At 40.2% G+C, this 15,242-nt stretch overlaps 1 protein-coding gene and 1 non-coding gene across 2 annotated transcripts in view; one reads left to right on the top strand and one right to left on the bottom strand.

The window, feature by feature from the left end:
- Positions 1–1,254: 1,254 nt before the first annotated feature.
- LOC138779381 (U2 spliceosomal RNA) lies at positions 1,255–1,451 on the bottom strand. Its single transcript, XR_011361101.1, has one exon. It is a non-coding gene; the product is annotated as a U2 spliceosomal RNA (small nuclear RNA).
- A 5,439-nt stretch (positions 1,452–6,890) lies between these two features.
- The window catches only part of LOC138779380 (low-density lipoprotein receptor-related protein 1B-like), a gene marked incomplete at both ends in the record, with an annotated part of 74,214 nt that continues 65,862 nt past the window's right edge, over positions 6,891–15,242 (top strand). Inside the window, 3 exons of the mRNA XM_069956592.1 lie at positions 6,891–7,013; positions 9,222–9,362; positions 11,525–11,712. Of these exons, the coding sequence (XP_069812693.1) occupies positions 6,891–7,013; positions 9,222–9,362; positions 11,525–11,712 (452 nt within the window). The remainder of the gene's footprint in view (positions 7,014–9,221; positions 9,363–11,524; positions 11,713–15,242) is intronic.

Genomic DNA, 15,242 nt, shown 5'->3' with positions numbered 1-15,242 from the left:
ACGTCCCTGCATGAGGGGAGCCGCAAATTCTTATGTGACCTGCTTGGCTTAACTATCACACTTCAGTTTGTTAAACAATCCAGCTGCAGTGATGAGATAAAAATAACGGTAACCCCATTTAACATGGCCATTTTACCCTCTACCAGGCTGATTTCCATAGAAGTTTTCTATAAAACAAGTCTACATGACCTTGTTTCTGTACTGCAGCCTGCGGTAACCTATTGGTTTGGTAAATCCTCAAGCTGGAGATTTGCTTTTGAGATGTAGACACCGGGACGCGATGCTCAAAGATTAGAGATGAGCACAATTTTCGAAAAATAAAATAAAATTAGAATTTTTCCAATTCTGACTTTTTTTTGATTCCTTCCAAATATTTTAATTGGCCGGTAAATCTGAGCTATTTTGAGTAACTGTTCCCAAATCGTCAGAAGGATCACTAATTTCTGGTATACTGCCTATGAGCCCTATATATGGCAGTACACAATGGAGGACATTTATTAGAGCCCCTCTGTGCGCACAAAGTGAAACCTCTGCTTTGAGCTGACGTAGGTTGCAATTACGATTTTCCAGCTAAAAAATGTTAAATGCGTCGCATGCAGAGGCCACGCCCTCTGTACTACCCTCTCCCTGCCCCTCTGGTGCAATCGGGACCCGGTGCAAATATAATATTTGCAAAACCAGCGTTTTTGAATATATTTACACGCATTGGGACTGTCTGTGCCATAAAAAGGCATTTTAGCCTTATAATTAATGTCCCCCAATGTCTCTACAAGTCCATATCATGGCCCCATAGGCACTCTGGGGGATTTATTGAGCTTAAGCACCTGACATATACCAGGGAGAAGTCACAGTTTCTTGAATACTCCCTAGCATATGCCAGCCGTATCCCTCAATTGCCCAAGGTGGGGATTTACTAAGAGGTGTGCGCCTCTTAGTAAATCCAGCTGTGAAAAAAAGAGGGCGTGGATTTATGTATGACTGGCGTATGGACACACAAGTCTTAATAAATGTCCCCCTCTGAGTAAATGAAGAACCATATTCTCCTGTTTAGTACCCCATCATCATCAATTTCATTATTATTTTTTTTCTCTTAAATGCTCATGAAATATGTAAAAATTGGTAAACAATTCCTCATTGCGCTCAACAGCTGAAAGCGGGAAAGTTGGAGGTGAGTATGCTCAAAGGGGTGATAGGGAAGTACTGTGCATAGGGCTTTAACTTAGTGGGATCCCACCCCCAGTGAGTTACGGGACCCTGGGGTCACCACTCACAGGGCACTTCTGGCACTCCGGCTGTCAACCCCCTGGCACAGATCCAGAGGGTTATGGCAATTTTTGGGTAGCCAGTGGTCCGTCTGGTCAAACCCTCAACCCTTGTTCCCTCCGTGTGGTTCTCTGCTCACTTAAGAACAGATACTACACTTAATCTTAGCCAAAAGGCAGAGAAGCAATGTACACATTGTACCAATGGACATCCTGTAAATGTAAATGTGTTGCCTAAATGCAGCCAAAGACCTGTATAGAGTAGACTCTATAATCACAATAATCGGTGAGCTCAAGGAGATCAGCAAAAAAAATTCCAATGGAGTACTTAATTGAGTCTCCTTTGATACATTGCCTCCTAAAAAAATTTGAATATGCAAAATCGGGGTCCGTGGAGCCTCAGTTACGAGGCTCAAAAGAAGAGAATTACAAGCCGAGTAGATATAGAGCAGATGCAACTTGCGTCTAGATTTAATAATTTCTACATTTTCATCTCGGTGCAGAAATATAGGAAATTCCTGATGATGCTGCTTTATACAATGTATTATTATTATGGTCTTTCCAGGGTATACAATAGCTACAGATAATATAACTGAGAATGGCAGGATTGAGGGAGGATCATAGACATAGATATTATAGGTACTTAGTCGCTCAGTTGTATTCAATGGTATGTACAATTCATTACTTTTAATGCTCTAAAATGCAACAACTCGATATACCTGATAATTAACCGCCGTCCGCTCGCACAAGGCTCATCTCTAGCCTTGAAAACTTCAGGTACATTAGTCTTTATGCAGGTAATTATGTTAATGTTGGATTATTTGTAATACCATAAAATGAGCAAATTGAGGGCTTTTATTATGTATTTATTTAGTTGTATAACTATAAAACAGAGACGTGAATAATTGTAATGTGCGCTGTTTCTGGAAACATTTAGATTACAAAATGTAAATAAAGGCAGATAGTTAGGCGATAGATAATAGAGATGAGTGAACACCATGAACCGAGATTCATTACGAACTTTGGAAAAAGTTTGGTTTGGTCAAATAACAAAACTTTTTGCAAAGTTCATAATCAGTTCATAAAGATGGCGACTGCACCATTAATACACATTAACCCTTAGATGACCCAGGGCGTATAGTTATGCCATGGAAGTCTGTCCCCCAGACGACCTAGGGCGTAACTATACGTCCTGGGTGTTTCTCCCGGCTATGAAGCGCGCTCCGGAGCGGAGCGTGCTTTACAGCAGGTGGGGGCCGGCTGCAATCAGCAGCCGGGGCCGTCACCGGTAATGACACGCTGCAAGCGATCACGCTGCCGCGTGTCATTAACTCCTTAAACACCGCGATCGCTGCGTTTAAGTGTAAGTGACAGGGGGAGGTCCCCTGTCACTTACCGATCGGGTCCCGATTGTTAAAACGGACCGCCGGAGGTCTCTCACCTGCCTCCGTGCAGTCCGATCGGCAATCTGCTGCACTGAGCCTGCACAGACAGGCTCAATGAGCATATCGCCGATAACACTGATCAATGCTATGCCTATGGCATAGCAATGATCAGTGTAAAAATCCAAGTAATGAATGTACAAGTCCCCCAAAGGGACTTCAAATGTGTAAAAAAAAAAAAGTTAACTAACACACTACCCCAAAATCCCTCCCCCAATAAAAGTTGAAATCACCCCCCTATTCCATTATATAAATAAAATATATACAAATAAATAAATAAACATATAATATACTGTAGCGTGCGTAATTGTCCGATCTATTAAAATATAACAAGCGTCATTGCGAACGGTGAACGGCGTACACGAAAAGAGGGAAAAAAGTGAACAGATTACTGATTTTATGTTACATTATATATATAAAAAAAAATTATAAAAAGTGATCAAAACGTCTGATCTTCACAAATATGGTATTAATAAAAACTAGAGATCATGTCGGAAAAAATTACACCCCATACAGCCCCGTAGGTGAAAAAATAAAACTGTAATAAGCGTCACAATAGGCCCTATTTATTAATAATTAATTGCCAAAAAAAGGATTTCATTAAAAAAATATATTAACATTAGAGAATCTGTGTAACCTGCATGTGGTTGTGTTCGGACTGATCTATAGAGTAATAGTATCATGTCGCTTTTACCATATAGTGCATTACGTAGACACAGGAACCCCCCAAACGTTACCATATTGCATTCTTTTTTACGATTTCACCTAGTTATATCTTCATAAATAATATATTTGGGACTCATACATACATGTTATGGTAAAATGAAAGACGCCATTACAAAGTACAACTATTCCTGTAATAAACAAGCCATTACATGGCCTTGTAGATAGAAAACTGAGAGTGCTAGAGCTCTTAGAAGGGGAGGAGGGAAAAACGAAAACACTAAGATCAGAAATTTGTGCGGTCCACTGGGTCATTTTGTGCCTGGTCCTCAAAGGGTTAAAAAAAACAACAAACACAAAAAGCTATGCCTAAAAGTGCTTACCTGTCTATGCTCCCCTGGTGTTCTTCTGAAAGTCCCTGATGTGTCATACTGATCCCAGCCATCTCCAGCACGCTCAGCCAATCGCTGACTGCAGAGGGCAAGTGACTGACTGAGCGGGTTGTCCACTCTCATCTAAAGTCAGAAAGTGGAGACGGCTGCAACCCGCTGGTTACATCGGGAAGGCAGGTAAGTATTGTTGAGCAAACTTGCTGTATTGCACTAAAAAAGCTAAAGGCCTGGAGTTGTTTAGCTATTTTAGGGCAGTTCATCTAAAGTTTGGTTCAGACGAACCTGAACTTTTTAAATCAAAGTTGGACGGAAATGCCAAACAGATATATAGATGATTGATTGATTGATAGATAGATAGATAGATAGATAGACAGATGTAATGTAGGGGACAGGAAGGCCCTTTCATTCACCTGGCTGTTTATGACTAACAGGGATTAAACTTTTTATTGGTGAAATCCCAGTTGTCTATTTTTAGAATAGGTCAACAATTTAAAGGCACTTTCCAGGATTAAAAAAACAAAACATCACTCCTTCCCCCGACAACCCCCCCCCCCTCAGGTTGTGTGAGGTATTGCAGCTTAGTTCCATTGAAATGAATAGAGCTGAGTTATAATACCCCACCCAACCTGAGGACAGGGATGGTACAGCCATGTTACCTTTAATCCTGGAAAGCCTCTTTAAAGTCCTGGGAGAACCCCTTGAGGCCTTCATTGTCTTCATTCAGGAATATATTAAGGAAATATTAAATTGTTATGACTGCTATCTTTCATGGTTAATAGACAACATCAAGACCCTTAGATGTTGATTTTAGAATGTTATTGTCTCTTCTTAGACGTATGATGGGACACTAGCAATGTACTTACATCAATGAATCTATCTCCTGTACTTACAACTAATACTGAACCCTTCAAAGATTCAGTTGGCCTCAGCGTGAATCAAATAGTAAAATCGCTGCTTCTCTTTCCCGGAGTGGATCTATAGCTCCATCCATTAAACTGTGTTATATAGCAGCATGAGACCAGCCTGACACACTTCACACATGACTTAAGGAGTTGACAAATTTCTCCTTACTAAACCAACTTTAAGTAGGAGAAGAAAAAAAAGAAGCCAAATCTTTAAAGACGGAAACCAGAGGTCTCCTGGAGAAGTGACGTCCCCGCTAGAGCATAAGTGTCCCATTCCATTTTACTTAGAAAATTCTTAAGAAAAAAAAAATTCTCCTTGAAGATTGTATTAGAGAAAGAACCAGAGGAACGTTCCCGCTGACAAAAGTCTAAAATCTCGTTTCTTTGAGAAATGATATAGATTCTTAGTGACTCAACAAGTCAAAGGAGCACATACCCTACTGACAAGGTTAGCGCTCATTTTATTTCATTTCAACCTATACTTCACTCCAGAGTGGATTGTATTCGGTAAGAAGCGTTTATCTTGGGGTTTAATCTACAGGCTTCCCATAGGAGGTTTTCTGTAGGTGAAAGAAAGTCATTGTTTCCCGGTCGTAATAGAATCTGGAATAAAAGTAAACAGCGTAGACGTGTCAGGCACAGTATGAGCGATTTAGAAGAAAGAAGCGTGAACCGGTTGTGCATAGGTTATTGCAAGTTCAAAGGTGATTCTAAATGAAATGAAGGCTGTATTTCTTTCTAGAGAAGGAGAATAAAGCCGACCATACAGCGCGAGAGGCGAGCACAATGCGAATAGTATAATACTGATGCAGTCAAGGCAGGAGACGGCTGAAATGCCAATGTGTCTTTACTAGACCTTCTACAGATTTTAGCAAGCAAACAAATATATCATGATACAAATTGATACATTTTCACAATCTGTAAGCAGAACTCTATGAGCTGCAGTTCCAACTACAACCACAGGGTGATTCCACAAAAGAACATGTTACATAAACATTAGTATTGATCGAGCATGTACGGTAGAGCATCGGGAGGTTCGGGTAAAGGTGGACAATTAACCATACATTTTCAATCAGGAAAAAGTTCAGTTGTCCACCGCTCATTTAAAATTCCAAAATTTTATTGAAGTCTTCTTAAAACATAAGCACAATATAAAAGCATGCCGTCACGTTTCGGGGTGCAGTCGCTATGATTAAGGGACTGCGTCCCGAAACGCGTCGGTTGTATTGTGATTATGTTTTAAGAAGACTTCAATAAAATTTGGGAATTTTATATGAGCGGTGGACAACTGAACTTTTTCCTGATTGCATCCTTCACCTGAGGGCTCCAGGTGCATCGTCTTATTCGCTCTATCCCTGGGATCCAGCACAATCACACTCAAGGCTGCATGGTGAGCTGACGCATGTTTGTCTTCTTGATACATTTTCAATAACCTTTAAATAACAATAAAAAATTTTCATTAAAAAAAAAAAACCTCCCCTAATAAACATTTAAATCCCCGCCCTTTTCCCATTTTATAAATAGATATAAATAAATAAACGTATTTGGTATCGCCGTGTCCATAATCCTAAAAACTATTACATTATCACAATCCTGATCTTGCACAGTAAATGGCATAAGTGCAAAATCCCGTCAAAAGTGATTTTTTTGTCACATCAAATTCAGAAAAATTTTAATAAAAAGTGATCAAAAATAATTTTTTCCCGGTTTTGCAGCATATTTTATGGAAAAATTAAGTTAGTCTTTGCCATGTACAATTAGTGGCGCAAATAATAAGGACTCATGTGGGTCTCTAGGTGAAAAAAGCGAGTGCTATGGCCTGTTTTAACACGAGGAGGAAAAAAAAGTGGCAGAAGCAAAAATTAGCCGGTCCTGAAAGGGTTAATGTTTTTATTAATGTCTTTTAGTAAGATACGTCATTAAGAAAAATCTATGTGGTCATGTCACAGATATAGGGTGGTAAAAAAATGTCAATTTATATTATGTTTAGGAGAAAAAAAGCTCTCTACCTTAAAAACCACACAGGACGCACAGGCAGATGACCCCCTATATACCTAGACCTGGCTCCTATATTTCTCATAGACTTCTCCATCCTGATCACCCCACAAGGAACTGACCTGCACTCCATGGATATACTGTAACCTACTTAGCCCAAAACTTGACTGTAGGAACGATGAATCTGATTTGCAGCCAGGCTTTATTTTTATATTCTTCCTATATTTCCAGCTCCTGTTACTACCTGTGATGAGAACACTTTTATGTGCAACAACAAAATGTGCATCCCTAAGCAGTTCCTATGTGACCATGATGATGACTGCGGAGACGGCTCCGATGAATCATTGGAATGCGGTGGGTAATTTTTGGAGCAATCGCGATAAAATTTGTATAGACGATAAAAGAAGTTTGCTTCTCAGCTCATGGTGAAGGTCAGAAAGGGAAATGAAAATGTATATTTTGTATATTTTGAGGTGGGACATGGACAAGTTTATAAGTTTACGTAGTTTATAGAAAGAATAACACAGAACGGGGACCATACTCCTTCAATGATTTTTGTCTGTAGTGTCAAAGCTAAAGGTTCATGGGCCCAGATGGAGAAGCTTGGCTTAAGCCCTCCCATCTATTTTTATATACAGTAGATGCCAGTCTATCTATCTATCTATCTATCTATCTATCTATCTATCTATCTATCTATCTATCTATCTATCTAATCCAGAGGAAAGCCGCACATCCGGAGGTAAAGGCGTGGGTGCCAGCGAAGAAAGTCCCTTGGCTAGGGATCCCAAATACAGTCCACAGAAATCCGCAGCACTCCAACATGTGGTAAGAAAAGTTTTATTCCATCAGCATAGGTACAAAAATGGCGACGTTTCAACCCTCTCACAGGGTTACTCCTGAGAATGACCCTGTGAGAGGGTCGAAACGTCGCCATTTTTGTACCTATGCTGATGGAATAAAACTTTTCTTACCACATGTTGGAGTGCTGCGGATTTCTGTGGACTATCTATCTATCTATCTATTTATCTATTTATCTTCTATCTATCTCCTTTTGTTCATGAGAAGAAAAGCTGCCGACACAGTTGTCTGGCAGTGCCAACTTGTCATGACAGCGCTTCCGATATTCCGAGTTACAACCCGTTATTTACTCCAGAGTTGCATTAATCATGCTGCAAGCTTCAGAGCTGAACTCTTTTACCGTCTACCTCTTGCTTCTTTGCATAAGCCGATCAGTAATCTAATGTCACTATATTTTCTCACACACTATGGAATTGCCGGCAAAATTCCATGCGGAATCCCCCGTGCAGACTCAGCGCCGAATCCAGCCTGCAATATGTGTGAATAGGAGGGCTTGCACGCCTCCGCTTTCCGCACCTTTCCACTCAAAATATTGACATGTCCATAGTGTGAACGGGCCCAAAGACATCTTGAAACATCGGTGTCCCAATGCAAGACCTGGAACAGAGTTCCCATCTACCGTGATCCTACTGGTGTCTTCTTATGCTGTAGAATACTATTTTGCTCTTCCCACCTTCCATATGGCCTGGAGGTGACTGCTACTTCTATATCCCCCTTTAAATATGCTTTGATTCTTATTGTAGCGCAGCCAAACTTTTGGGGCTGTAAATGACAACAAGTTTGCAGCTCTTTATCTGGAACATAATTTTGGTCGACCAGGATGATCGCTAGCTTGTCACCAAGAAGAAGAAGATGCCGATGTCCGAAATGGCTATGATCAAAAACTGGCATTCTCAAGTACCCCTTAGAGGTGTTCTCTGCACCCTTTAGTTGATAACCTAGGTCTTACGGAAATGTTGGTACACTGTATTACTTATTTAAGCATTTCATGGTGCAAATGGAGGAAAGGGTACGCAACATGGTACCGATCCAGGCCAGTGATGACTATAATACAGACTGTCCCTCTAAATCAGTACAAGATACATAGCCATAACCTTATTATATGCAAAAAAAAAAGTTCTTAAAAGAAAAAGTGTTGCACTTATATACTTACCAAACCCAGCAGGAATACCTGACCGTGAAAGCAAATATGTTAGAAGGAGCAAGAACTGAACCGGTGATGTGACAATGACATTTGCTCCATCAGTGGAAACACACGATAAGGAGAAATTGAATACATATACATTGACATCTGTAAGGCTTCCTGTCCAAAGCAAACGTGGGAAATGGCTGCCGCTCTTATACCTGCAATTATCTCCGCTTTACAATAAAGACAGGTTGTTCATGCATATATGGGAGATTGACAGCTCGTAATATCTCCCGGTCACCGCGAATGATCAGAGTCATCAGCCAGTGTGATTGGGATGGAGGATTATTGTGCCTTTTATATACTCCTGTGATTGCTTCTCTAATGGCTCTCGTCATCTTGTATGGAATATTTAGATTTCAGTTTGAGTTAAATGTCGTTTCGACTCTTCCCTTTGTTCATAATCATCGGTGGATCCTCTTCTGCCCATGTGTATCTCTTTAGGAGGTTTTTGCAGTATGTGTTCATACATTATAGTAAGTGTCTATGTTGTTACTATCACTTTGCTCCTGTTTTAGGTTATCGACAATGTGCCCCCGATGAGTTTATGTGTGCTGATGGACGCTGCTTGCTGAATTTTCAGTGGCAATGTGATGGGGACTATGACTGTCCTGATGGATCAGATGAAGCGCCCCTGAACAGAAAGTGCCTGAATGCAGGTAGGAGGCTAAGGGGATTTCTAGGATTATACAGTAACAAAATCATGATGAAAAAGGTTTTCCTAAGAAGGAAGGAAGAAAGGAAAGGAGTAAAGAAGGAGGGAAGGAAGTAGATGGGAGTAGAGGAGGAAAGAAAGAAGGAAGACGAAAGGGAGGAGGAGAAGGGAAGCAGGGTAGGAACGAAGGGGCATTGTATTGCCTTCTCCTTCACTCATTCTTCTATAGTATAAAGAAATCATGTGTAAAAAATCATTTATTTTATGATCCTAAGTATCACTACTTGTACATGTAGTGTAGCTTTCATGCAGAGATCAGCAGAAAAGGAGCAATAGGACCAAACGATTGCTCCAAAAATGGTAAGTGCAGGTGAACACATGAACGGGGTAATCACCTTCAAAATGAATGAAAACCGCCTCCTTTTGACTGCACCAAAACTGCTTGAGAAAGGCTCTTCCTGACTAAAGGGCCAAAATGCATTGTCACAATAAATATTTCCCAAGTGGTACGCAGTCAAGAAGAGGTCGTTTCCATGCATTTTTAAGGTTCTTACCCCTTTCATAGGTCTACCTTCACTCACATTTAAGAGCAATTGATTGGTCCTATCGGTCCCATTATTATCTTCTGCAATCTTGCTTCCCACCCTAGTCGTTTCTGCTGGTGGTCCTCAGGAGTGGTGGTGATACTGTGAGGCTTGTGAGTTGTGCCTATTTTCTTTGCACATCCTGTGGAGGTGAGTGTGAATAGTGCACGTTCTATCTATCTACAATTGAGCCTGACTGATAATTCCAATATTAGTAAGAAGGAAGAAACAAACAAACAGGCAGAGCACCTCATTGAATAGTACATCAGGATAACAACTGTACATGAATATCAGCTGTAAGAGTCAAGGCTCACTTTGCTGGGTTGTGCTTAGCCACAACCACTATATAGAATATGGATATAGTCAACAGCCGCAGCTCTACAGTGCTATACCCACCAGCCGGGGGTATTTAGTCGAAGTCCAGATCACCAAAAATAATTCTGTCAGCGCAGGCTCTATAATCCAAGGAGTTTAATTAAACCTTTGGACTTTTACATAAACTCCTTGGATTATAGAGCCTGCGCTGACAGCTAGCATTCTTTTTGGTGATCTGGATTTCTTTCCAATATTAACCTAGACATCAGCGTTAAATCTGACAGATGCAAACAGGTCTTATAAAACAAGGCTTGTCCATTTAACTGTTCATTGAATATAACAAAAAAGTAGAGAACAGTGGTATAGCCTATCTGTTTTACAAGATGTTAAAGGAGAAGTCCGTCGTTTATAAAATCTTGCAGCGAACAGGGGGAGAGGTGAGTTGATTACAAGTAGGAACTTACCTCTCCCAATGCCCGTGCTGAGCGGCAGGACTAGCCGTAGGACCTCTGCCGGAAGGCATTTGCCTCTGAGCTGTGATGACTTCATGACTCAGGGGAAAAGGCCTGTCCCGGCTGGTGGACTGGCCACTCAGCCAATTAGTAACTCGAGCCACGAGTCCATCAGCCGGGTTGTGATGTGTCAGCGCCGGAGATCCTGGAGCCTGGCGAGGTCCCACGGCCGCTCACCTCAGACATAAGGAGAGGTAAGTTAGTACTTGTAGTAAATTTCCCCCCTGCTGGCTGCAACATTTTATAAATCGACGGACTTCTCCTTTAATGGTTAAATTAGTCAACTGTCCTCGTAGATCTTTATTTATGTTAGGTCCAAAGCATCAAGTGACACCCCAAACCCTTTAGCAGCCCTCTAGATGAGCGTCTATCCATGTGAGGTTTAGATACATATTCCCCCTGATGCTCATACACAACCAACATTATATTCTCTGATTCCATAACGGAGTGATTCGGTTTTGTAAGACTTGATCATTAAGACATAACAAGTTCACAAGGAAGCTTTTCAGGCCGTTAAAAATATATTGTTTCCTCCACCTTAGAATGTTTCTAGAGAATGACAATTACCCAGCAGCAATTTGGTTTTGCAGTTCTTTAGTGAGCTCCATTTACAGCCGCTAGCAAGACTCGCGGAAGTAAAGAAAAGATCATTTTTTAATAAGTTAATAATCAGACTCTACAATTATGTTTCATGCGGAGGCCCGAATGCTAATGTTGGTATTTTCTTTATACATTTTACTCTTCTTTATTTCCAGAACAGTCGTGCAACAGCTCATCTTTTATATGTAAAAATGGAAAATGTGTACCTGAGGGAGTTCTTTGTGACACCACGGATGACTGTGGAGATGGATCTGATGAGAGAGGCTGCCATCTAAATGAATGTTTAAGTAAAAGAGTCAGTGGTTGCTCCCAAGACTGTCAAGATCTCCCGGTTGGATACAAGGTTAGTAGTCAATATTTATAAGATTATGTTTGAAGAACATGTAGGGATGAATTATTCATGGGATTAATTTGCTGTCGGTGAAGCCGTCCTTTTTTTATCTTATGGGCGTGTAGGCAGCGGTACAATTTGTGAAAAATATCGGTTATCTTACATATAAAGCTTTAAGAACATATTAGGTTCTTGAGATAAATTTACTAAATGGCCAATATTTCTAGCTTGAAGTAGATGTTTGGTAAGGGCATGGCATAATTGGTCTAGGCTTAGAGAAAAACAGTGCCCTGCCGGTTGTCATACTGTTTGTAGTATTGAAGCTCGACCATATTCACTTCAGCAGAACCTCATTGCTATACAAGACACTAACCAACTAGAGGTGAAAAATTTTTCAAATATTTCTGTTGGATTTGATTTGGATTCAAATTTGACCTGATTGACCCGAAAAGTCATTAATGACATTCTGTAAGAAGAACCAGAGAACACAGCGCTACATGTGCTGTTATACTGAGGGATTCTAGCCTCAAGCGGATACTAGCGGATTTGCTGGAAGGTGCAGCCCACGTCTTGCAAAGTCCCGCTAGCTTCTCACTTCATACAGATTTAATATGGAGTTCAGTGTATAAATTTGTATCCTTGAAACTTTATCTTTAGCTCATTTTAAATAATTTATCACCCTCAAAACATATCAAATAATGAATATAAATTAAACATTAATAAAAGTTATCAAACAAGCCCTGATATTGTCTTTAACTAATGTGTTACCTAAATTTTCTTTAATTGATTAAAGTCAAATACAAAAACTTGTTCTTTTATTCTAATCAGTTTCTATTTTCTGACCGTAATTTTTTTTTTATTATTTCACATTTTGAACATTGTTATGGGATGGCCATTTTGCTTGAGCTGTTCTTAACAGCATTTAGTGACCTGCTTTACAGCAGGCCTCATGGACATAGATGACAATAGACCCTGTCCCATTGAGATGAATGTGAAACAAGTGAGCTCTGTGACCTTTAAAGAGGTAATTTCACAGGAAGCTGCTATGGTCTCCTCTATTTAATGGTGTCACATGATGCTACAATGCTGTACAGATCACTTTACAGCAGCCTCCTCTTATCACCACAGACACAGCAGTAAGTCTTAGCTTAGCTTTAGAACCAGTGGTAAGAATGAAAACTGCAAGATTTCAGGTTTATATTATAATATAGATATAAAAATGAAAAAGTTAGAAAAAGCAGTAACCAAAAAATTATTTAAAAATATGTTTAACATAAAGACATTTCAAAACAATAAGTCATTTTCTGATGACACAATTCCTTTAAAGGGGTATACTCATCTAGAAACAGATATATAGTACAAAAGTACTTTTGTATTTTTGCCCATTTTCTCTTATACCATCACCTACAGTAGGTCCCCAACCAATGTTCTCCAATTTGTGAGTGGTGGCCAAGCTGATAATATCCTTGGGTGGTCAGGACTTCGGAAACTGGTAATTATGCTTTTTCAGCTTCTATGTCTCCCTCAGAGATCACACACATCTCCAGGGCGTGTGCAATCTCGGTGGGAGACATAAAGGTGCAACCTAACCCCCCGTCACCCCCACCAGGCCAGGAAGTGAGAGTGGGATCTCAATCGGGTGGGTGAGATTACCCCTTTAAGTGAAAGTGAGTCTTTATATATTCTCATGAAAAATTACATATATATATTTATATATATATATATATATATATATATATATATATATCCTCAAGATATAATAAAATTTAAGCCTACATGTCCTAAAAGACTCTGGGTCATTAATGATATTACTTATAGTAAGTGGAAGAGGTCTTCTTAGGGTTAGGTGTCCAACCGGATATGTCAATCACTGACCAGCACCCCCACTAATTAGCTGTTTAGTGCCCTCACTACTGGGAGCAGCTGGCTTAGTATAGTGGGCAGACCTGGCTACTTCAGCTCAGCCGTCATTCGTCTAACCAGGAGCTGAGCTACAGTTACACATTGGCAACGCTACAAGAGGAGTGAAGCCAACTGCTTCCAACCCTATACACTGTGCGGTACAGGGGCATTGAACAGCTAACCGGGGGGGGGGGGGGGGGGCACTTTCCTGTGGATAGAAATATGCAGGGTATGATTATTGTATAACGTGCCTAGCTGACAGAGGAAGCACCCCAAAGAGATGCCCCTACACTTCAATGATCCTATGATAACACAACCCCACCCTTCCTATATCTCTTCAGGTTATTTGTAGCTTAATATTGTAAAATCCAAACCCTTTAAAGCAATTCTGCACAGATTACCCACCCCCAAACAGGTGGTACTGTTTTTTTACACTTTGTTATGCCATGTCTGAGGGTCAGATGAAAAATAAGTTTTATCCAGGCGGTATGCTGAGGTGGGGAGTCAATGGGGCAGGGCCTAGAGCAACGGTACCTTAGGAGTGCCATGTCTCTGTCCCCCACCTCTCTCTTTATTTTTTCCATGCCCCTGGGCTGGATGGAGGTGGGGAGAGAGGCCCTGCAGGCCTAGGGTTTGGATGCTCTAGGCCCCACCTCATTGACTCCCCAAACAACTGGAATAAAACAAAATATGTTCGACCACAGGAGAAAGGCTGACCTTCCATACTGGACATGGCTTGATGAAGTGTACAAAATGATACCAACCGGTACAGATTTGCTTTAACATTATTTAAAGTATTAATTCTGACTCTTTTATCCTCATGTTCTTTGATTTTTTTTTATCTGAAAAATGAGTATTAGGATAAGTTAAAATTGCAAGTTGTGTGTACTCTTCCCAGCACTAAGTACATTTGTAATGAATGACATAGGCAATTGTCTTGTCCAGCTTTAGGTTGAGACATAGAATTACACAGCAGCAAAATGGAGCACTTCAACCAGGCAACACGTCCATAAACCTCTTAACAGTCTCTTACAGTCATTTGTCGTTAAAGTATTTACCCCCCGTTTCCCGACAGACTGAATAAATGCTTTTAAAGGTTACCTCTCATTCTCAAGAGCTGATTCACCATGTATCCAATTGGGGAAAAAATATTCTAAAGGATGAAAACCTGCAAGGCTGAAACAAATCGTTCAAAGTCACTGTGGTTTTTGTGGCGGTTGTAGTTTTCGGCTTGCCGAGGGCTCTGTCTTATTTGTGCTCAAATGTCACATTGTGTAAAACAGAAAATAAACCAATCCAGCTGAATAAGCTTTATTATTATTATTTTTTTACTTTGTCAGATTGTTTCTTTTCAATTTATAAATAAAGTTTTAAAATATGTCACCAGTAGTTATAATTTAATACATGACACCTGGAGGATTCTGTTAAAAATGCCACATTGATACTTAATGATCTGATGAGGTCGACGGCCTGAGGGTTGAATCTGACGTCTGGGATTTAAGGGCTTGTAAAGTTTTGAAATAGTTTTTTTTTTTTTTAAATTATTATTGCTTCAGTGCAGTTTTTCAAATCTGTGGTCCTCTGTCGATTGTAAGACTGGGTTCACACACAGTATATTTCAGGCAGTATTTGGTCCTCAT

The sequence above is a fragment of the Dendropsophus ebraccatus genome, unplaced genomic scaffold (genome assembly GCF_027789765.1).
Source record: "Dendropsophus ebraccatus isolate aDenEbr1 unplaced genomic scaffold, aDenEbr1.pat pat_scaffold_734_ctg1, whole genome shotgun sequence".
NCBI lineage: Eukaryota > Metazoa > Chordata > Amphibia > Anura > Hylidae > Dendropsophus > Dendropsophus ebraccatus.
Note: the sequence above shows the minus strand (reverse complement) of the source record. Positions and strands in the feature narration are given on the sequence as shown.